Source organism: Danio rerio, chromosome 8 (genome assembly GCF_049306965.1).
Source record: "Danio rerio strain Tuebingen ecotype United States chromosome 8, GRCz12tu, whole genome shotgun sequence".
Lineage (NCBI taxonomy): Eukaryota > Metazoa > Chordata > Actinopteri > Cypriniformes > Danionidae > Danio > Danio rerio.
In genome coordinates, this window is record NC_133183.1 from 24,682,011 (window position 1) to 24,704,800 (window position 22,790).

Consider the following 22,790-nt stretch of genomic DNA (forward strand, 5'->3'; position numbering starts at 1 on the left):
TTGTCAGTATGTTAGTTACAGTACAATTCAGAGAACAGTAGCGTATTCTTGGTGCTGGGATGTGGCTGAAAGGGCATCTGCTGTGTAAAAAATATGTCTGAGTAATTGGCGGTTCATTCCACTGTGGCAACCCCTGATAAATCAGGGACTAAGGTGAAAGTGAGTGAGTGAGTGAGTAAGTAATGGTTATTATTGCAATTATTCATTTATTTTATTTTCAGCTTAGTCCCTTTATTAATCAGGGGTGGCCATAGCGGAATGAACCGCCAACTTATCCAGCATATGTTTTACTCAGTGGATGCCATTCATGCAACATCCCAAGACTCGGAAACACCCATACACTTGCATTTACACACATACACTACGGCCAGTTTAGCTTATTCAATTCACCTATAGAGCATGTCTTTGGACTTGTGAGGGAAACTGGAGCACCCGGATGAAAACATACAAACTCCACACAGAAATGCCAACTGACCCAGGCAGGGCTCAAACTAGCAACCTTCTTGCTGTAAGGCGATTGTGCTAACTCATGTGCCACCGTGATGCCCATTGCTATTATTATTATTGTTAAAATTATAAAATTACTATATATCCAAATATATTATCTTTACTATTTTTATCATGTTCATACATAAATAGTATTACAAATGACACTTATAAAAATAAATTAAATTCTATTTGTTGAATCAACTGAAATCAAATCATGTATCGCCTGACCCCTTTAGGGATAAGTGATGGCAGGAGGCTTTGTGGGCACACGTGAGCAGACAGTGTTGTGTGTAAAAGACAGGCAGATTAAAACCTACAGGCGCATCTGGATTAACAGCAGATCAGCAGCAGATTCAAACCATGAGACCCTCCAAATCACTAAACACACACACATACACGCGCGCGCATATACACAGACTAATCTAATCCAGAGAGAGAAGGAGTGTCAAGGGATTTCCAGCCTAAAATAAAAGTGAGGATTGGAGGGATAGATTAGAGGATAGGGAGAGAGGAAAATCAAGCAGCTCATCTTTTATCCATCAGATCCTATTCTCTTGCCTGGCTTTTTCTTCCATCTATAAACGGTCTGACTTAAATCCAGATCTATGAAGCTTTTTGTCTTCTTTTAAATGTAAAAAGAGGACATTAAAGTCAGAGGTGCCGTTACGTCACATATGATTCACTGCGTCCTCAAGAGTCCCCTGCACAAATCTATGCATGTTATTAAATTATTATGTCTGTCATAAATGTATAAATATTTAAAGAAGTGACCTGTTGAAGTGCCATCTCCTGTTCTGCAAATTTGTAGAGAGGCATCAAAAAGCAGGAGCCACTTATAGCAGTTTCCAGGAGAGACCGTGTTGCCATGTGAATGTGGCATGCAGGAAAGCATTTATTTATTTTTATTTTATTTTTTTAAATTTTGTCCAAATGTGACATTAGAAAGATTAAAAAATTGCCTCATAAAAATATTTTTTACATTAATAATCTTATGCCTTTCCAAATGTTCCTGAGTGTTCTTCTGAAATGTTTCATTATGAGCAAAGACATTTGCAATTTATCATGATTTTTTTTCTCTAAAAATTGCTTAATAATAATAATAATAATAATAATAATAATATATAAGCAATAATAGTCAACTATAAAATAAAATCTAATATTGTTCATCTCCCAGACCTTTCAAAACCATTACAAGATTAGAATATTAATAATAAAATACAGTACATTAGCAGTTAATAAATACTGTAGTAAAAATGCTACAGATAAAAATAAAAATGCCCAAAAATCTCTTGTATTTAATTGTAATAACAACAACAATAACAATAATAATAATAATAATAATAATAAAAACAAAAATTATATAATTTAGTAATTGTAAAACAATAGTAAAAATGTTAAATAAGAAAACCATCATTCACAAGACCTTTTAAAACCAATACAGTAAGTTCATTCATTCATTCATTCATTCATTCATTCATTTTCCTTCGGCTCAGTCCCTTATTTCTCAGGGGATAAAAGCATAAAATAAAAGCATAAAAATCCAATTTACAACTGTATCAAATTCTTAATTTGCCTAGCAGAAAAATGACTTTCGAAACCACTATATTTAATAATAATTATCACCGTTATCTATTTAGTACACTGTAAAACCCAAAATGTTAACTCAAACCGTTTGAGGAAATCAGTTGAAATAAAGTATTTAGGTTCAAATACTAATCTTCATGAGTAATACTGTGAACTTAATCCATTTGAGTAAATAAAGCAATTTGAACACAGTAAAAGCCAATAAATTAAGAGAACTCAAACCAACTGAGTACTGTAAAACCCAAAAAGTTAAGGCAACTCAAACCGTTTGAGGAAACCTAATCTATATGAGTACTGTGAACTTATTCCATTTAAGTTAAAGTAAAGAGGTATTTAATTAATTCATTATCTTCAACACTGAGTTCAAAACTCTTTTCAAATGACTAGAATTAACTTTCAGTCAATTTTGAGTTAACTACACTCATTTTAATTCGATAAAGTTGACTGTTGGGTTTTACAGTGTAGTATTTTTACATGTACATTGAGAAATAGCTCAACTGACCCACCAAAGAGACATGTTGCAAAAAATTCAATCCTAATATTATCTGCTATAATCTGGATACTCTGCGGACAGTGTTTGTACTTGTTTTCTTAAGACTTTTTAAAAGTGTTTTACCTGTTTTGAGTGCAGACGGTCCCCCGGGAGTGACACTGTACACCTGCAGAAACTCTCGAGGTCTGCTGCCACCCACAATGTTGAAGCCAAACCCACGGGGTCCCTTCAGCAAGCGAGTGTGTATGGAATAGCCCTTCAGATCAGATGGCTGGTCTGTGAATGCAGGTACTAATTCATGCACACAGACACACACACAAGAAAATTTGCATTTAAAGTAAAAACAGAAATAAGTGTTTATGCCAAGTACACAGAGTCCAACAATAACCTTAAACCTAAACATCAGTGTTTAACAATGCAGCGAACTGCTATACAACACTGCCATCTGCTGGCGCCATTAGAGCTGTACATATGTATTCACTCATTTTCTTTTCGGCTTAGTCCCTTTATTAATCTGGGGTCACCACAGCGGAATGAACCACCAACTTATCCTGCATATGTTTTACACAGCGGATCCCCTTAAAGCTGCAACCCAGGACTGGGAAATTAAATGCTAAATTATTAAACTAAATATTAAAAATGCCATCAAGCCATTTGAAGATAAAAAGTAGCTACTTTAAAAAAAACAGCACAATATCATATACTACTGTTCTTGTAAAATTGTATCTTTTTTGTATCTTTTCTGATACTGTAATAGTAAACACCGTTTACCACAATGCAGTGCATTTGAGAAGACTTTCTCATTGCAACAAATTAGCAGGTAATACTTGCATTTTTTGAATCATCTGAACAAACTGCCAAAAGTATTTTTTTAACACAGCTGCATCAAAAATACGAAATAACCACAACTGAACGTATACATGCAATGTTAAAAGCACATGTGGCAATATAGCATACTACTTTTAAAAATTGCATAATTCATAGGGTTCCATATACTATTTTTAAACAATAGCAGACAGAATGTAATATATATAGTGCGTCACTGTTTTTATGTGTAGTACATGTGTTATACATTTTAAAATTCCTATTTTTAAAAATACCACTCTCTTAGACTTTTATACCCCACTTTTATATGCATGCACAGACTGTATTTTCTGTCAAATAAGTTGTATCTTGTTAAAATTGCATTGCTGTGGCTAATGGTGACCCTAAATAAAACAAATCTAAAATTGCTGTAAAAAGAAACAAATCCTTTAAACTTAAAGGGATAATTCATCTTAAATATAAACATTCGGCTGCTGAAGGCATCATTTTGATTTATGTAGCAAAACCTAATGTACAAAACTATTACCCTTACTTCAGTCTCTGCAAATATCCATTCATTTTGCATTCAGTTTACATAAATATATATATATATTTATATATATATATATATATATATATATATATATATATATATATATATATATATATATATATATAGAGAGAGAGAGAGAGAGAGAGAGAGAGAGAGAGAGAGAGAGAGACTTAAGAAATTGTACCGTTTATAACTTTGACAAACTAATAACAATTCATTTTATTGAATTGTTTATAAAATGATGAATAGGCAGTAATATTTACCTGAATACAGTCCGATAATAAAACACTGTTTATTTAATTTGTGTCTTTTTCTCTATTGAATTTATCTATACTTTTTTCTTATATTTATGCACTCAACTACTAAATCATCAAACCCCATTTTAAATCGCAATATCACAATACAACCTATTGCAATATATATCGCAGAATAAAAAAACATCGCAATGTTAAAGTTTTCCAACATCGTGCAGCCTATATATACACATCTGAAGTTAGATTTTTTTCCTTTTTTAAAATATTTCCCAAGCGATGTTTAACAGGGAATTTTCACAGTATGTCTGGTAATATTTTTTTTTTCTGGAGAAAGTCTTATTTGTTTTATTTCAGCTAGAATAAAAGCAGTTTTTAATTTTTTAAAAATCCTCTTACGGTCAAAATGATTAGCCCCTTTAAGCTATTTTTTTAATAGTCTACAGAACAAACTATTATGTTTAGAAATATGTTGGAAAAATAGTATTCAGAAAAGAAAAAATATTCTAAAACAAATATAAAGCATAGTAACATTCAGAAAAAGCAACATTTTAATTAACGTCAAACTAATTATTAAAGGTAAAACTGAAACGAACAGAATATTGGACATAAAAAATACCCACTATACAAATATTCATGTATCTGACCAATTCAAATATTTGGCATTTCACACTTTTTTTCGCTTGCTTGATGCTATTGACATCCCTGAATGTCTCAGATTGCATATTTTGGAAAATAGATTACATGCATTTGCACAAATTGCTTTCTTAACAGATTTATAAAGATTGCCTGATTAGATAGCAGACATGACCTTCTCAAATATAACAGAGTGTGTTGAGTGACAGATAACAAAAAAGAGAAAAAGAGATGTAAGAATGAAGCGAGCGGGGAGGGATGAGAGGATTGTGGATAAGGTTTGAAAGGCAAAGGATAAGATGAAGGCGTGAGAGAAAGACTAAATGGCTCCAGGAAGGTTTGTCATTAATCTTTGTGTGTGAAGACTGCAGAGAGAGAAGCGAGAGTGTGTTTGGGGGCAGAAAGTGGAAAGGTTCCAAGCATGCACGCACGCACACGCACACACACACACACACACACATGCACACATATACACTCACACTCTGTCTTGCTGACAATCTCTTTGCCCTGAGTCCTTGGGTCCAGCCAGCTTGTGGTCTTTGAGTTATGGCTGAAAAATGAAAGAAATGAGAGAGACTGTTTTTCCGGCTCACAAGGTTTTATCAGCAAATTTAAGATGAAATACAACAGCAGTTTTGAAAACAATAAACAATCATTTTTATAGGTCTAGGCAAAGATTATGCACTTTTCACTGATGTATGTGCATCTTAATAGAGTAAATATTGTGCAAAGTGGCAAAACAATTATACACTTGACACATTAAGCAAACTTAAAGGCAAAGATTTTGCACTTTTCCTTACTGGAAAAGTAAAGGTTATACTGCATCTTAAAGGTTACAGTTACACATTAAAAACACTTTATTATCATAAAGCATACATTGTGTTCATCCAATGATTTTCATCTTAAAGTGGAAAAGTCATATTTTTAAACTCAAAATGTATGCAAAATACAAAAACAAAATATATGATGTGCATTTCAAAACTCAAATATCACATTTTCAGACAAAATAATTATTAAAAATACAGTCTCAACACATTTAAGCAGAGTTAATTTTCTATAATTCTTCAAACTGACCAACCCTTTTGTTGTGTTGGGGCTGTTTTTGCCCTATTGACTTCCATTATAACCACATTTTTTATTGTAAAGCCATGACACCAAATAATCATGCATTCTTGATTGTTGGTGTTTTTCCTTGTTGGTAAGAGGTAAAACTTCAAATTTTTCATGTTGCTCATCAGTTTGCACTCTTGACCCTTTAGAAATGCCTGTGCAAAACAGTTTCTGGCTTTTATATGGAGTTCTATGGATTAAAACAGCAGAATATAGTGTTTATGCAGAAATACACTTACTATGTTTACTACCCTGCACGCACAGGACGTCAACATGACGTCATATTGACGTTGTACCCCAACGTACCAACACAACCTAAAATCAACCAAATATCAACTTAATTTGACTTTATTGGACATCAAAATAATGTTGACCGCTGGCTAGACGTTGAATTTTGGTCACCAGACGTCATGATCTAAATCTAACCTAAAATTAAATGCATGCACGCACACACACACACACATACACTATACTCCACATAACCATATAATTTTAAGCTTTGTTTTGCACTGTAACTGCTGATTAACAATAAAAATCACAAATTGTACCTCTTACAAACAAGGACAAACAACAATCAAGAATGCATTAGTATATGGGTTCATGGCTTTGCAATCAAAAAATGTTTTTATAATGGAAGTCAATAAGGGCAAAAACAGCCACAAATATAATGAAAGGGTAGTAAATTTGCCTAGTGTATTTTTGAATTTTTTGTAATTTTTCAAAGTATTTTAGCAATATGTCTCCAAATAAGATTTGTCACCAAAAACCATTGCATTTGCTGAAAGGCAGAGAAAGTTGTGGCCAAATTAAGACTCAAAATCACCTCAGAGTGGCTGAAAACATCCTATGATGTGCATCTTAAAGTTGAAATATTGCAAAAAATATATCACAATATAATGTTTTATGCCATTCAATATTGATAATTATTGAATATTTTTAACAATACATTTAGGAATATTATGATTTTTTTATTTTATCCACTTTATTTTTAATTTGCCAACATTACTGAGGCAAATAGAAACAAAAATATATTAAAAAAATATACATCTAATTTCTTTATAATAAAATAAACAAATGTAAAAGACACACTTAAACTTGATAAATAAAATGTTAGAAAGTATGTGCAACTAAGGTAAATCAACATTTTGTAAGGTGTGAATAATAATGATACAGACAACATCAAACTCTGTGAACTATAACTATAAAATTATGATAATCAAATCTGAGCTTTCATGTAAAGAAACCAGCTATAATTATCCAAATACACATTGAACAACACAAATTGTGATATTGTATGACTGCATTACCAAATAGGGAGCTAGTGGCTGGCATGCACAAGAAAAGAAACCAAAAAGCCACTCTGCCGACATCCTGACATCCTTATCTCCTGACTTAACTAGGTGTGCCTGGAAAATGTCTTCCAATGCGAGCGCTCAGTAGCCACTTCTCAATAAAACTATAGCGCTTCATACCAAAACTTCATACCCAATCTTTTTTTTTTTTATTAATATTGACAATGATGTTATATTGATAGCGATTTTATCGGCCAGTAGCCATTTGTAGCAATAATTTATCTGTTTTTCAAACCTCTGTATTAAAGATATAAACACCACACTTAATTTTTATTAAGGCAATGACTATGCATTTATCATCTGAGGTGCATCTTAAAGTTAAAATATTTCCTTTTATAACAAAAAAAGCATTAAACACTAAAGTTTGATCTAAAGATTAAGTCATTTTAATTTATGTGTTTCATAAATTCATGTTTTACGATTAAGCTAACTAATTAAAGGAAATTTGTTTTCACAGAAGTGCATCTTCAAATTCAAATGTCACCTTTATTTGTCAAAAATCTAAAGTGACATACAAAATCGTCACATCACTTTGAGTAGAATCTTTAATTACCAGAGGAAGCAAATGACCTTCTGTCTATTTTTCCCCGCTCTATTTCCCATTTTTTCCTTCTCCCCCTTGATGACTCACTTGATGTAATAGGGTTCTCCTGTGTCACTGAACGCCAGCTCCCAGTTTTCAGGCAATGCCCCTCCACGTGCTCCGTTCTCAATGGGAAGCCCTCCGTCCCGCACGCCGCCCAAGTCCCATGTCTGATTAGGTGAGACAATGGTGGTAGGAGGCGCACTGCTGGCCCCTGCGGACCCCGCTGCCAAACACAGTCAACATGGCATGAGATGCAGGCGCTTTGTATAATCTTGGACAACCTCAGGTCAGCGTGAGGTCATGCTGTTCATGTTACTGTCCTCTTGCCAGCTCTAATACGGAAGTGGCATCAATCCTGAACACAATTCCATAGCTTTTAATGTCAAAAATGTAAAACTGCAAACATGTGCTGGCTGAGCTGACATCCATTTGTCTTAAAAATCCGTGGGTTCCAAATAACGGCAAAATGGAAAGTCAAGTCAGATTTGAAGATGCTGGGAGTTTTCGCATAGCACATGAAACTCAAAATATTGTACACATTACATGAAAACAACAAAAATGACTTTCGTATTACTGGCTAGTAAAGAAATGTGCTTAAAGATTTGTTTTTAGGTTTAATTCATCAAAAAAATTAATAATAGCTAGATGTTAGTTTTAACAATGGCTTGTCTTGAGCTGATAAGTGTATTGACTATATAATGGAATGAAAATATTATATTTTCAAAATGAAAAATTAATAAACAAACATATGTCCAAACTTAACCCAGCCTCATTACGGATACGTACCCCTGTATACATTTCTGGAGAGCACGAAATACATTCCAAGAGGTATGTTTTTTTGCTGTTTTTGTTTTTGTGAATCCACCAGAGGTCACTGAGCACACTTTTTCAGATCTCAAATAACTCTTGCGAGTGTCATCCACGCCTTACTCTGTTATTTACTTGCTTGTTTTTTTTTTTTTTGCCACTTGTTTTTGTTTTACCTGCTTTCTGGGACCATTCTTTGGGACCAAGCCTGCCAACATTTGTAGCAAGCTACTGGGCAAACTGGCAACAAAAAAGCCTTGCACACGGAGGTAAACTGTCCCATAGCATTCATTAAAAAGATTAAAAGCAGCCATACATAGCTCTGGCTACATAATTTGCACTCTCCAGAAATGTATACAGGGGTACGTTTTCACAATGAGCCTGTGTTCCCAAACTAGTGCCTTGCAGTACTTCATAAGAAATAGATGCTGTTGAAAATAGTAAGTCACTAAAACCAACAGAAAAAGTTTACAAAATTATCCCAGCAATCATAATTTGTACACAAAATTGCACCAAGATTTCAAAACAAACACATTAAGCTTATCTAATTTTTACAGATAATGCATTATGCAGTTTTTGACATTTACGCATCTTATGGTTCAAGCTTGACCTTCACTTGTCAATAATCCAATGCAACAAAATGTAAAATCCTCAATAATAGTTCATTTGTTGTTTTAACAGTGACTTGTCTTTATTAGATAATCTTATAGACTAAATATACCATTTACCTGACATTACCTGAAATTAATTAAGAAAAAAGTGACTAATATAAAATAAAGTTGCAGCCAACAGCTTGAGTACCTGACAGACCAGAGTCTTCCTCGCTGTTGTCACCTTCCTCCACTGCTTTTTCCAGGTTGCTGAGTGATTTGCTGCGGGTACGGAAGTTCCTCAGGAGGTTTCGATGTTCCTGGTATGTAATGGGGGGGCTGTCAGGACCGATGTGAACTGGCCGAGGTGTGCCATAATAGTTCCCTGAAGACATTAAATATTTTTAAAAATTGCTCCTACAAACCCCTAAACCAAAAACGCAATACCAGCACACCTCAAAAACAATGGCCATTGGACACAATGCATTATATGCCCTAAATGAAACAATCCTTGTCAAGAGCCATTGTCATTCAAGTAAATTTCTAATGCAGCCAAAAAAAAAAACAAACAAAAAATATTTCTAGAATTGCAGACCACGACAAGCAGCTCAAATAAGGGGCTTTTGAAAGTTAAATTCCATTTTGAAGAAATGAACATGTTTATCTGAAAATAGCCAAAATCCAGCAAACCCACACAAGCTGGCATGAACTCCACAGGTCTGAAGCCAAAGCTCCTCAAAATCTGATGATCCATGTTATCCTACATGATTTGACTGAATCTTCCAAACGATCAACTCCAGTTTCAAAGGAAGCAAGAAAATCTGACCTTTTGTATCACAGAGTACACATGATTAGGGTCATAAATTTGCCTAATTGCTTAAACAGTGAATTAGCTTAATTATAACATAAAATTGTTAAATGTTCATCTTTCCAGCAGATTTTGAATCTAAAAGTAATTTCCAATGCGTCATGTTCCCCTGCTGTATCTTTTCAAGTCAAAGTTTTCTGTGTCAGCAGTTTTACTGATATAATTGTAGCACATTTCATCCAAAAAAAAAAAAGATTTTTGTTTTGCTCCTGGGTGCTGCTGCAGCTCTAGGTCAAACTCGTTTTAAAATCTCTAATCACTGTTGTTATGAAACTAATAAACTGAAAGGATGTTCCAAAGCTCTTTTAGCAATCAGATCAATAGCAAAAGCAGGAGATTAATCCACCTCTGAACATCTAAAGTACACCCAAATCAAAACAGAAACTGAACTCTAAAAAGTGTCTTACACACAGTAACACTTCTGTCCTTTTTTGCGGATTTTGTTTTCTATTTTTTGTTTTTTAAAACAGTCTAAAAATATCTATATTTTAACTTTCAAACTGTAACTTGTTTCATTCATCATAATCAAACTCATTTTAATACAAACAACATAGATTTTGTGTATTTTAGATGCCAACTTAAAAGCTCATCATCTGCAGATTCAGAGAGAAACCACGAATGAACTGCACCAAATCCAATTATGATGGCCCTAAAGGTATCTTAGAATACTGAAAATATTCCCACAGGAATTTGGTCTCATCTGTTTTCAAATCTTGTTCTATTTTTATTTACTTTTGTGTTTATTGTCATGTGATTTATTGTCAATTGTCATTTATTGATCGTATATGTTGTTAGTGCACTGTCATTTTTTATTTTTTGCTTCAAGTTCAGGTCAATGAAAATAAATGATGGCCTGTTTTTAATTATTATTTTTTAAAGATACTGCATAATACCAGACAGATCAATTAATAAATAACATGATTAGTAAATGTTTAAAGTAACACTATTAATACTAACATTAATACACTTAAATACATTATTATACTAATACTAATGAAATATTAATAAATAATGAGAAACTAACAAATAAAACATTCGTAATACTATTAAGACCCATGGTTCTTGCTAAAAAGATATATAATTTAACACCAAAAACGTGAGCTACCATTGTTACAGTCTTAAGAACCCACATTTAGTACGATTTAAAGTCATTTTTCGAAAGTATAGTGTTCCAGTAAAAGTTACAATTTGCACTTTAAGACTACCAAGAGATGCCCACTCATTATTTAAGGGTCTGCTTCACTATTGTACAATGGATATATTTTCATCAGTTTCAAAGATTTTTAATTGAAGCATATGCCAAACTCCTTGCTGTGGCTTATTTACAACTGGAGAAGAAAAAAAGAAATGGGAGAAAGAGAGAGGGAGAAGGAATGGGGGCGGAGGAGTGATTGGAGACAGAAAAAAACTGAAATAGGGATTACAGAGAAAAGCCTCTTTTCTCCTGTACAGAGTGATAAAAAAGTAGGAGTGCGGAGTGGTTTCTGGCTTGAGAAATGACTCATGGGCTGCGGGGCATCACTGCTCAGGTGTTAGCAACACTTTTGGAGTTAATTATAGACGTTTTAAACAAATAATACCACATTTTGAATTTCTAGTAGTATTTCTAGGGGTTCAGTAAAGGTTTAAGGGGTCACGGGTTGAGCAATCAAATATCCTTTGATTATTTGACAAATTAAAAGGCATTGTATTGAAAAACCATTGTGTAAGTTTCAGAACTCAAAGGGAGTCTAAAAACAGGTTTTATTGATAGCGAGCTGCCAAAATAGCTCGTTTCTGATTTGGTCTCATTATGACATCACAGTGAGACAAAAAGCAACAACTCTGCAGTAGATCAGCGCCTACTTCTATATCACTCCGTTTTTAGCCCAATTATTCATGTGTGTACTGAGAGATTAAATATGAAAGAGATGCAAACACAAGACTTCTCCGGCAACAAAACACGCAGAGGATTACAAGATGCTGTGCAGTGCCAAGTTGTGGAAAAACAGTTTTTGCTTTTGAAATCCTTTTGCTTTATCTGTTACAGAGCGTTATTTTAAAATGTACATTTTTAAACAGAATGATTCATTTCTATCTGCATTCATCATATGTGTGTCCATCTATTAATATTTGTCCTTACAGCGGGCATTTCATTCCAAGCGTTGAATGCTGCGCACAAATCAAAACACGATAATTCAATTAAAGGGTCAGAAACTGGATAGAAAAGAGACTTTTCTTATGTTTTGTGTAAATCTCTTATATTCATCTAGGCATTTAAGATTTGATCAATACATGGATATGTAATGGATATGTACTTATATGGAATCTGCACGTGCAGCAATCCACAGATTTCCACACACTTTTAGCCAATCATTGACTATTTATTTACTTTTTTATTTATTTATCATTTTGTGTGTAATGCATATCAAATGTGTGTAAATTTGTATTTATTAAGTTTTTTTTTAATGATTTTAGTAACATTATTGACAAATATAAAAAAAGTTCATATTTATATACAATACTGTTCTGTCTACAGTTTTCTGTCTTTTAGTAGATACAGTGCTTAGCATATATAAAGTACACCCCTCACAAATCTCTTTTAAATTCATATTTTTAATAGGAAGCTATACAATATTATTTTCTACATATACATTAGATTAATCAGTACTGCAGCCAAATCTGAAACTTATCTAACAAAATCTTACAATAGCGATCCAAAAACTAGCATACCCAAATTTGTTATATATGTTATATATGTTATAGTAAATATTAAATACAAATTTAAAAAAGAGGAAAAATCAAGAGAAACCAAAAAAAATTAAAACATTTGTTGAAATGTTGTAGGTTGCAGTTTTGTAGTTCTGTTTGCAATATTTTGCTCGAATTTAATTGTATTATTGTTCAATTTTTAAATATGTTTGGTGACTAAAAAATATTTTAATAAATATATCTGTTTAATAGATCTGGCATGTTTAAATGCACCAAAATACATTGCCTATATACACTGAGAAATGAATAAAAATATTCATTTCCAAAATGAGGTGTATTCAATTATGCTATATTATATAAGAGACTTGCTTTGTTTACCAAATAAGTGGATCTAATTGGGTTTGCATTGTAAACATTAAATAAAATTTAAAACGGTATTAAAAAAAAAAGGTAGAAAAAATTACTGTCCTACTGTCCTACTGTAGTAATGAGTTAATAAAAAGTAATCATTTAACATTACTCAGTCTTCAATGTCACATGATCTTTTAGAAATGATTGTAATATGCTGATCTGATGATCAGTTATGATTAAATAACCTGTTTAATTAACATCTTTTATAACATGTCTTAAGTTTAATGTATCCGAACGTGATTTGAAGCATTTTTAACAAAAAAAGTACTAGAATATCATGATTTTCACGAAATTAAGAAGCAGCAGTTTTCAACAATAACAAGAAATATACAATATATTACAATAATTACTCAAAGTTAAAAATTACATTTCAAAACATAGAAAAAAGAGCAACATTTCATTCATGCAAACTTGGTGAGCATAAAAGATTTCTTCCTAGCCCTAAATGCTTTAAACACTGCTGTACTGTATATATATATATATATATATATATATAAAAGATTATTTTGGCAGGGCACATTAAAAGCCAAAAGCACTAGAAGTATGACATTTACATCAGTCAACCCCATTTGCTGTTTAAATTCACAAAAAAGCAGATTGCATAAAAACCTCATGGGGGACTGAAATGGACATAATAAGCGAGCAATATCTTACTTACTTTCCAAAGACAAAAGAACGTAAAGTGTCGCAGTGGCGTCAAAAACACGACTCAGCGGAAACATATTCATAAATCGGAGGGCTGCATCTTTGAAGGATGTCATAGTGTGAGTCTGCAGCTGTGTGTGAGATCCTTAACGGAGACATCAGTCTGCGTTACACGCTTGTTCTCTCTCCATTAGGGCTCTTTTTCAGCTCTTTCTGCTGATAATGTTTGGAGGACAGAAGTGAGCCAGCACGGCACTTTTCTCTGCAGTCTGGAGGCTGCTTCTCTGGACTCTGATTGGCTTGAGCTTTTGGAGCTCTGGCGTGACGCCCTGACCCTCGCCATGTGTTCACGAGCGCACACAAATTCAGATGCATGCGCACACAAACTCGGATGAACAGTAAATAACTCCTTACACATCCAAAACAAGCTCTGCCTGCTCCATATGCTCACATAATATCATCATTAGCTTCAGAAACATTTTCCATATTGATTTTTTTTGGTATATATGGTGGATATGTAAAACATTTACATAAAAAAATATTAAACAAGGCTATTTAGTTAACTTTTTAGTTAACAAATGTAGAGAAGGCTTAAGTTTAAGAGAAGGGGGTTTGCTCATAAGCAATTTTTAAATATTTAATTTGTTATTTGACAATGGCTGTAACCTTTTTGACCTACGGTATTTAAAATAAATAAAATTTTATTATAATAACTAAAACTTACAATTAGATAGTTTAAAGATTTGGATAGTTGGAACGATTTTAAATGTTCAGTGATCCCATTATTATACAGCTTGGTATAATTAGAGAAATGTATATTCATTAGCGTTTCCCATGGCACTTTAATATTTCATTCATTTGCATTATTCATTTCAATTCAAGGTCTAGAAATCTCACTTTTAAATTTAAGCTCTCATACATCCAGGCTTTTTAAAACTGTGAGAGTCCTAGAATTCAATGTTGATGTTGTAGGCATCTTGAAGGCCACCTTTTTGTTGTTTAATGTTCAGTTTGTTCACTGTAAAAAAAGGCTGGGTTCCACACAATTGCTTCCCAATTGTTCCAACACAAATCGATTAGATTACCTTAATAGTTTTTACAAATTTAAGTAGACTGAACATAAAACAGGGGCGGCATGGTGGCCCAGTGGTTAGCACTGTCGCCTCACAGCAAAAAGGGTTCTGGTTTGAGTCCCAGCTGGGCCAGTTGGGCATTTCTGTGTGAAGTTTGCATGTTCTCTCCGTGTTTGCATTAGTTTTCTGTTGTCCTCCCCCACAGTCCAAAGATATGCGCTATAGGTGAATTGAATAAACTAAATTGCCTGTAGCTTATGTGTGCGAATGAGTGTGTATGGGTGTTTCTCAGTACTAGGATGCAGTTGAAAGGGTTCAAACTTATGCTGGAACAGGTGGTAGTTCATTCCGCTATGGCAAACTTTGATAAATAAGAGACTAAGCCGAAAAAAAATGAAATGAAAATGAAATTACCATAAAACAATTAAGTTCTCCCCCCAAAAAACTCTCAATTGGATTGATTCAGCTCATTTTAAATAAGTAGTTTGAACAGGTAGCGATTTACTGAGGTATCTTTTACAATGACATTTTTAACCAATTTAACCATTGTAGTGAAAAGAATTGTCTGTGGATGAGCTGCAAAGTGTTAAGACTACTGTAAATATACTGCATAATCCTTAACTTATACATGTAAATGTATAATAGTCTATTTGTGAGTTACACAAGTCAGTGTGCTGTTACCAAAACCTGACAAGTGTTGATAGGTTCAGCTTTAGCTTTATTGTCATTCCACTACATGTGTGGACAGACAGTGGAGCGAAATGCTGACATAAATAAAACTAATCATAAAGATGAACACAACACTGCACTGAAAACCTTAATAAGTTGACTGAACGAAATTGAGTAAACCCGTTGCCTCAATTTAAATGAGTCTCCCAAAACATGCATATTTAAGTTTATTTAACTTGCCAGTTTTGTAGATTATACTTAAATTGTTCAGTTCAGTGTGTGTGTCTCTGTGTGTGATTATATACTATGAAAAAATGTTTAAAAGAAAAATAAGTAGCGATTTATTCCTATTATGGTAAATAATTTTTCAAGAAGCCTTGATTTCTGATAAGTAAGACCTTGCACTAAAAGGTTGCACATATTAGAATTTTACAGTCAGGACTACACTAAAAGACGACATAATTTTTTTTTTCAAAGGATTAATTGTGATTTTGAGCTTACTATACTTAAAAACTTAAGATTATGCATTTTCGTTGTATATAAGTTAAATTAACTCATATTTTTAAGTGACAGGACCAAAATGCTAAATTTTAAGTAATGTTCGGTCAACTTTACTTGATTGTTTAAGTAAAGACAACATTAGGGTTTACAGTGTGGACTGACAGTGAGACATCTGTGGTTTTGCAAGGGAACCAGACTAGATTTACACTGTTAAAATGTGCAATCTTCAATAATATGAAAGCATGTGAAGAATACCTAGAAAATTTCTGCGCTGGGACACTCTGGAGAACAATGGGGATTGTTTCGATTTACAATTGAACGAGGTAGCAAAGAAGATCTGTACCTCTAGTTAAAGAGTTTAAGTTAATCTGATTTGTAAAAAGAATCAAACTACATGAGTTTGGTTATTCGTTGTCTCAGTTAGAAGGGAAAAAATTTTAAATCTATTGAGGCAATCGGTTTCTTTAAATGTTCTGAGTATCCTGAAAATACCATGTTCTACTCTGTTGGGCTGTGAAGTGATGTTTGGTTGAGAAACAAGTTTAGACGCATTAAGTGGTTTTAAAGTAGACAGTGATTCTGACCTTTGAACTTCCCACTTTCCAGCAAGGCTCCAGACTCTTCCAGAGAGAAAAATTCTTCAATGGACACAAAGTTATAATCCACCCCTGAGATTTCTCCGTCCCGTGGTTGCCTTGTTGTACCTTTGTAAACACAAAAAGAGAAAACATAACTGTAATCATTAAAAGAAATAAAATGTTTTTGCTTTTTGTTCAACTGTGTATCTGGTAGAAGTAAACAACAAGCCTTTTAAATGGAGAATGTAAAAATAGGAAGGCCTGTAGCGCAAAAGACACATGGGGCTTTTTAAAAGATCGCTCATTATTTTTTTATGGATTTCCATCTTCAATCTAATGCATCTTTGGTAAAAAAACATCCTGATGACATCACTAGGACTAAGGTCAGTCGCTTTGATGCGTCTGATGTTTGGATTCATCGACCTTGGATGAAACATATCCACATCTGTCAAACATAAAATGATTGGCCTTAATATAAATAGAGGCGAAGATACATTCATTCATTTACATCATTAATTAAACTGTTTGTTTTATGGATGAGAAATATTTATTACCAAATCGACTAAGCTGAAAAGAAAATGAATGAATGAATGAATGAATATTCATTACCATAATATTGTAACTGTCATTTTAATGATGTTCAAGTTGACATTTTGTAATTCGATTCACAAAAAAACTAACAAGTGTAATGAGTACACTGTAAAATATGCCGGAGTCCACTAAATTAATTTGTGTTGGGACAACATGATGGAATTAGGGGGTGCTTACACTAGGCACGATTGCCTTGAACCATGCCTGGTGCAATTGTCCCCCTTCCCCTCTCCCCTGATGGACTGAAATCACACTGCATTTTTACCTTCCCAGCTCGAGCATGCTTACGTCATTGATGATGCAACTATTCAGTTATAAAGAGAAGCGTTCTCACTCAGTACAATGGAGAGCGCTTTAGTTATATTGTTTTTTTTTTTAAAGTCATTTGGGATGCATTGACACACAGTCAAATCTTTTGCTGAACAGATCCACCATTTTTGACATTGTGCTGCACGTATTAGGAGATTTGCTGAACGTGGCAGCTGACGTGCAATGAGGGGTTTGCATCTTTAACTAGACAGTTCACGTTCACTGAAATGTACAAATGATTAATAAATCCATATAAAGCAGTCTCTTAAAAGTGACTTTGATTCTTCAGTTTTGCACACGGACACTATAAGTGTACCTCACCCGAGCCCAACGGAACCGCGCTCTGTGCCACCTCTTCCAACCTAACTGAGTCCAGGCACTGTTTGCAAAACCTTTCTTGAGTACACCCTAGGTTGACTTCTTAGCAGATTGACGTTGTACCCTTTTTTTATTGGAAATGACAATCAGGTTGACGTCAGAAACCAATGTCAGGCTGGCGTCAATGTCTAACAGACATTTGCATTTTGGGTACTTTCCAACGCAACTTAAAAACAACCAAATACCAATGTCTAATGATATTACAGCTTGACATTGTGTGGACATCATTTCACTTCACTATTGGACATTAAAATAACATTGTCCATAGACGATGGTGACCTAAATCAAAATTTATATTAACATCTAATGATGTTGCGTGTCTGCTGGGTTATTAATTTTTACAAATGTAAATGGATTGAACATAAAACAATTAAATCCTCTCCACAAAAATCTAAAAAATTGTGTTGTTTCAGCACATTTTTAGTAAGTAGTTTGATAAAAACAGTCATTTTGAGTGTACAAAAGCATTTACTGTATGACAAAGAATATAAGAAGTTATAATTTCTCTAGAATTTATGAAAGCAAGACAAACACCTGTATGACTTTTTCTTTTTATTTACAAAATATAAAATAGTTATGAAATAAATGGTAGTTACGAAATAAAACTTAAACAAAACAACTATGTGACATTTAACAAAAAATCTATTTATATTGAGCAAACACCAAGGAAAACTGAGATATATTTTTGTCAATATCACACAACCCCACAGTATGCCTATTTGCATCTAACTTTGGCAATGTAAAGTGACACCTGGTTAAGATTTCAAACAGTTTAAACTTGTTCTCAATATTCCCACAGTGATGACATTATATAACTTCCTCTCAGCTTTCCATCTCGAATGAAAGTTGGGACAAGTGGATTTTCCTGAGGTAGATTAGCCAAGCATCCTGAATTAAGCTAAACTGATCACTGTAACTCACTAGCACTGCAGAAAAGATACAGTAGAAAACATTGATGCTTTGATCAGTCAACCTTCAGTAGCCAACATAAAAATGGCTCAGAAGCAAGTCTTGAGGAAGAGAAAAGGTGTGTGGTTTTGTGCGGTAGACTTGTGCACCTATGTTATGAATGCAACACACTCACACACAGTTATTCAACACCAAGCAAGATTGTAATGACTTAAAAGCCTTCAGCCACCATACACAATAAATCATCCATAAATAACAAAGCACAAAGAGTGCAGTGGATAGCAGTAATGAGGAGATTGTAAAAAAATTGATGCAAGGATGTCGCCAAAGTGGCTTTTTGGTTTCTTTTCTTGTGCATCCCAGCCTCTAGCACCCCATCTGACAGAGTTTTAGTATAGTGGGTAATGTAGTCATCCAACTTCACAATTTGTAATTTTGCAGTATGTATTTGAACAATGATGGCTGATTCCTTTACCTGAAAGCTCACATTTGATTATAATATTTTGTTTTGTTTACAGAGTTTAACGTTTACTGTATCATTATTATTCACACTTTAAAGTTTGCTTTGATAGTTTAGTGTTTACACTTCCGCATTGCACACACTTTGTAACATTTTATTTATCAAGTTTAAGAGTCTCTTTAACACTTATTTAAATAAAGTAGTTAAATAAAACACATTCCTAAACTGATTATTAAAAAATAAATTATCAATTTCGTATGATATGAAACATATTTCATGATAATTAATTTTGCAATATCATCCCTATATGTAACAATTGTTTATCGCTACTATGGAAATCAATGGTTTTCAGCTATCTTCAAAGTATCTTCTTTTGTGTTTAACAGAATAAAGAAACTCATAAAGGTTTGGAATCTCATGAGGGAGAATAAGTAGTGAGAAAATGTTCATTTTCGGGTGATTTATCCCTTTAAGGGCTTTTATTTCTATAATAACGCTCCACATTATAGAGTTATCCTGGATATTCAAAAGGAAAAGATTCATTTTATCTATCAGAAACTGATTGGATTATAAAAAGCAGGCATAAAATGTCAGAACAGAGCCAGGTGGTTGTGGTTTAAATATAGAGTGGTTATGATGTCAGCTGGAGAAATAAAAAAAAAACAGCCAAGAGAGTTATTACATCTTGATGAAAGATTATGAGGAAACATTTTTTTTTCTTTGGGAATAACATGCACTGATGAATTATAAACAATAAGACCAGGAACATGTTTTTAGAAAAGTACATAATGTTGACTTTAAGTTGACTCTAAAAGCCCCAAATGTATCTGTATATCCTAACCATTGACTTCTTGCACCTGGTTAAATGGAGCAATGTGCTTTTATACTGACACACCTGTGCTATTTAATCTTAAAAAGAACAGAAAAGAGGAGCATCTTACAGTTCACAGTCTTCTAATTGCCTGCAATGAATTCAGAGATGTGACAGTAAAATGAGCTGTTTTATGGTGCCAAAATAATGATGAGTTTTTTTTTTTTTTTTAAATAAATGTGCTATTTGGAAAACCCTTTAAGTCTGACTAGACTGGCTGTGTAACTGAACCGACAGATAAAACGGCATGTGAATGGTGCATGAAAATGAGTGCTTGAGTGTAGCGTTCGCAAGGATGCGTGAATAGATCTGTGTTTGGGTGCTTATGCGTTTATGCGTATATGCATGAACAGGAGAGCTGAAAGGCACAGCAGGGTACCTCATGTTGCAGACAAAGACAAATGTGCAGCTCTGGGATTCAAGAGCAGGAAACAGGCAAAAATCGGTATCAAGCGGAACAACTTAAAACGCATTCTGAATGAGAGCCTGATACCGGCAGGAGCTATACATTAATAAATGCAAGCAATCTTTTTTTTCTGAAAATAGTTGCCGTTTTGTTGCCAAGGCAAAAATATGGAACGGTGCCATTCACAATGAGCGCACTGCTGTGACATTTGATGACGGTTGCCATGGCGATGGTTAAAGTGCATTGCATTGCCTCAAAGTGACTGAACCTTTGACTCCGCATGAGGTTTGATGTGATTGTAAACTGGATTTGTTTATAGTCTGTGAGAGCATTAAAGCATGAGACTGCATGCATGCTTTTGCTGGCTGGCGCATTACAGTATCTCATTTCCCATATGCGCGCCTGTGTTTTTGCTGCAGTTGTTTTACTGTAGGGGTCTTCAGCCTTATTTCTGACCAAGGAGCCCGTTGGTACGGTACAAGCAGGGAGCTATTTTATACTGAATAATCGTGAGTTGCCTATGATTAAAGTATGGTTTGTTCCAGGGGTGTAAATTAACAAATTACAACTTCTCAAATTACTGAAATTAAGTAATTTTCTCAGAAATTGTACTAAGTAGTTTTAAAATTGTGTACTTTTACTCTCCCTTGAGTACATTTTTGGTGCAGTATTGGTACTTTTACTCCACTACTTTCCTTCAAACTGCAGTCACTACTTTTAGTTTTTCTTCCAATAAAAATTGGCTGAGTAGTCCTGTGATTCCTGTCCAATCAAATCACACATAGAAAGTAAATTGCATTATACTAAACAACCTCAAGACATGTGCGCTTTAAAATTGCAGGAAACTGTTTGGAAACATTAAAAGTGTCCAAGAAGATCTCCAAATTCTTTATACAAATTGACCTAGAGATTTTTTAGATGCATATCACTGATGAGAAGATGACCGATGTTTACTGTATGATGTCCAAAATGGCCATAAACCCCCAGCAGATTGATGTTGCATTTTGTTTGGGAAAGAAAATCAGGTTGACATCAGAACCCAACATCCAACCTGAAATCACATCAAAACCCAAATGTCCAACGTCCAACTTAAAATCAACCAAATGTCAATGTCTAATGATGTTACAGCTTGACGTTGTGTGGACGTTACCACTATGACATCTATCAGACGTTGGATTTTGGTTGCCATACCAGACAAATAAATGTCAGTATTTGACGTCAATATGATGTTGGTTTAAGATGTTGGCTTGATGTTGGATTTTGGTCACTTTCCAACCCAACCTAAATCCTTAGACATTGGCTAGACATTGAATTTTGGTCACTTGACATCACAACCTAGATCTAACCTAATGTTAATGTCTTATGGCGTTGTGTGCCAGCTTGGCAATAACTAAATGCACTACAGAATGTTATGTTTACACACATCAACAAATTACATCTAAATGCATCAGCTTTTTAGTGTAATACTCACTACTCTTGCGTACTTTTGAAAGGACTACTTTTTACTCATACTTTGAGTAATATTCACAACAGATTCTTTTACTCTACTTCCACTACATTTTTAGGCATGTTACTTTTACTTAAGTATGATTTTTCAGTACTCTTTCCACCACTGTCTGGTTCATGTATCACTGTAAAATGAATTTATATATTTTAAGAGAGCAAAATCTCTTCACAAAATAAATATTAGTAATATTTCCGGAAAACTAATTTCTTAAAAAAGTGGCAATGTTTTATAACTTTATGTCTCTTAACATTTTGCCTTCCATTTAATAGATGCATTCTCTTTCCTTATAAGTGATTTATTTCCAAGTAATTTAATTTTATTTGTTTTTAACTATTATTATCTTATACTGTTTAACTGTAAAAATTTACTTGTATTCAACATTGAAAAAATAACTAAGCATTTGATTGTGATTGTTGAATGACTGCATTCAGTTTCACTGTAAAAAACAACAACATTATTTTATGTCTTTTTTCCTGGAGCTGGGGTGGCAGAAAAAAAAGTAAAAAAACAAACAAACAAAAAACAGCTGTTAGAATACAGAAATTTACCGTTAAATAACGAATGTTTAATTACAAAAATTCCTTAAATTTAACTTTCCTGTAAATTTCTCTCATTTACCGTCTGTTATTTCAAGATAAATATCTGTAATTTAACAGCCGTTTATTACT

The 22,790-nt window shown here is 33.6% G+C and overlaps 1 protein-coding gene across 3 annotated transcripts in view; it reads right to left on the reverse strand.

Annotated features, from left to right (window-relative positions):
* magixa (MAGI family member, X-linked a) overlaps positions 1-22,790 on the reverse strand; it is an 81,445-nt gene that overhangs the window by 30,754 nt on the left and 27,901 nt on the right. For all 3 annotated transcript variants that reach the window (XM_073910323.1, XM_021478425.2, XM_021478426.3), the window contains exons 4-8: positions 16,698-16,817; positions 9,467-9,640; positions 7,904-8,081; positions 5,290-5,360; positions 2,690-2,857 (exon numbers count right to left, since the gene is read on the reverse strand). In XM_073910323.1, coding sequence (XP_073766424.1) covers positions 2,690-2,857; positions 5,290-5,360; positions 7,904-8,081; positions 9,467-9,640; positions 16,698-16,817 — 711 coding nt within the window. The remainder of the gene's footprint in view (positions 1-2,689; positions 2,858-5,289; positions 5,361-7,903; positions 8,082-9,466; positions 9,641-16,697; positions 16,818-22,790) is intronic.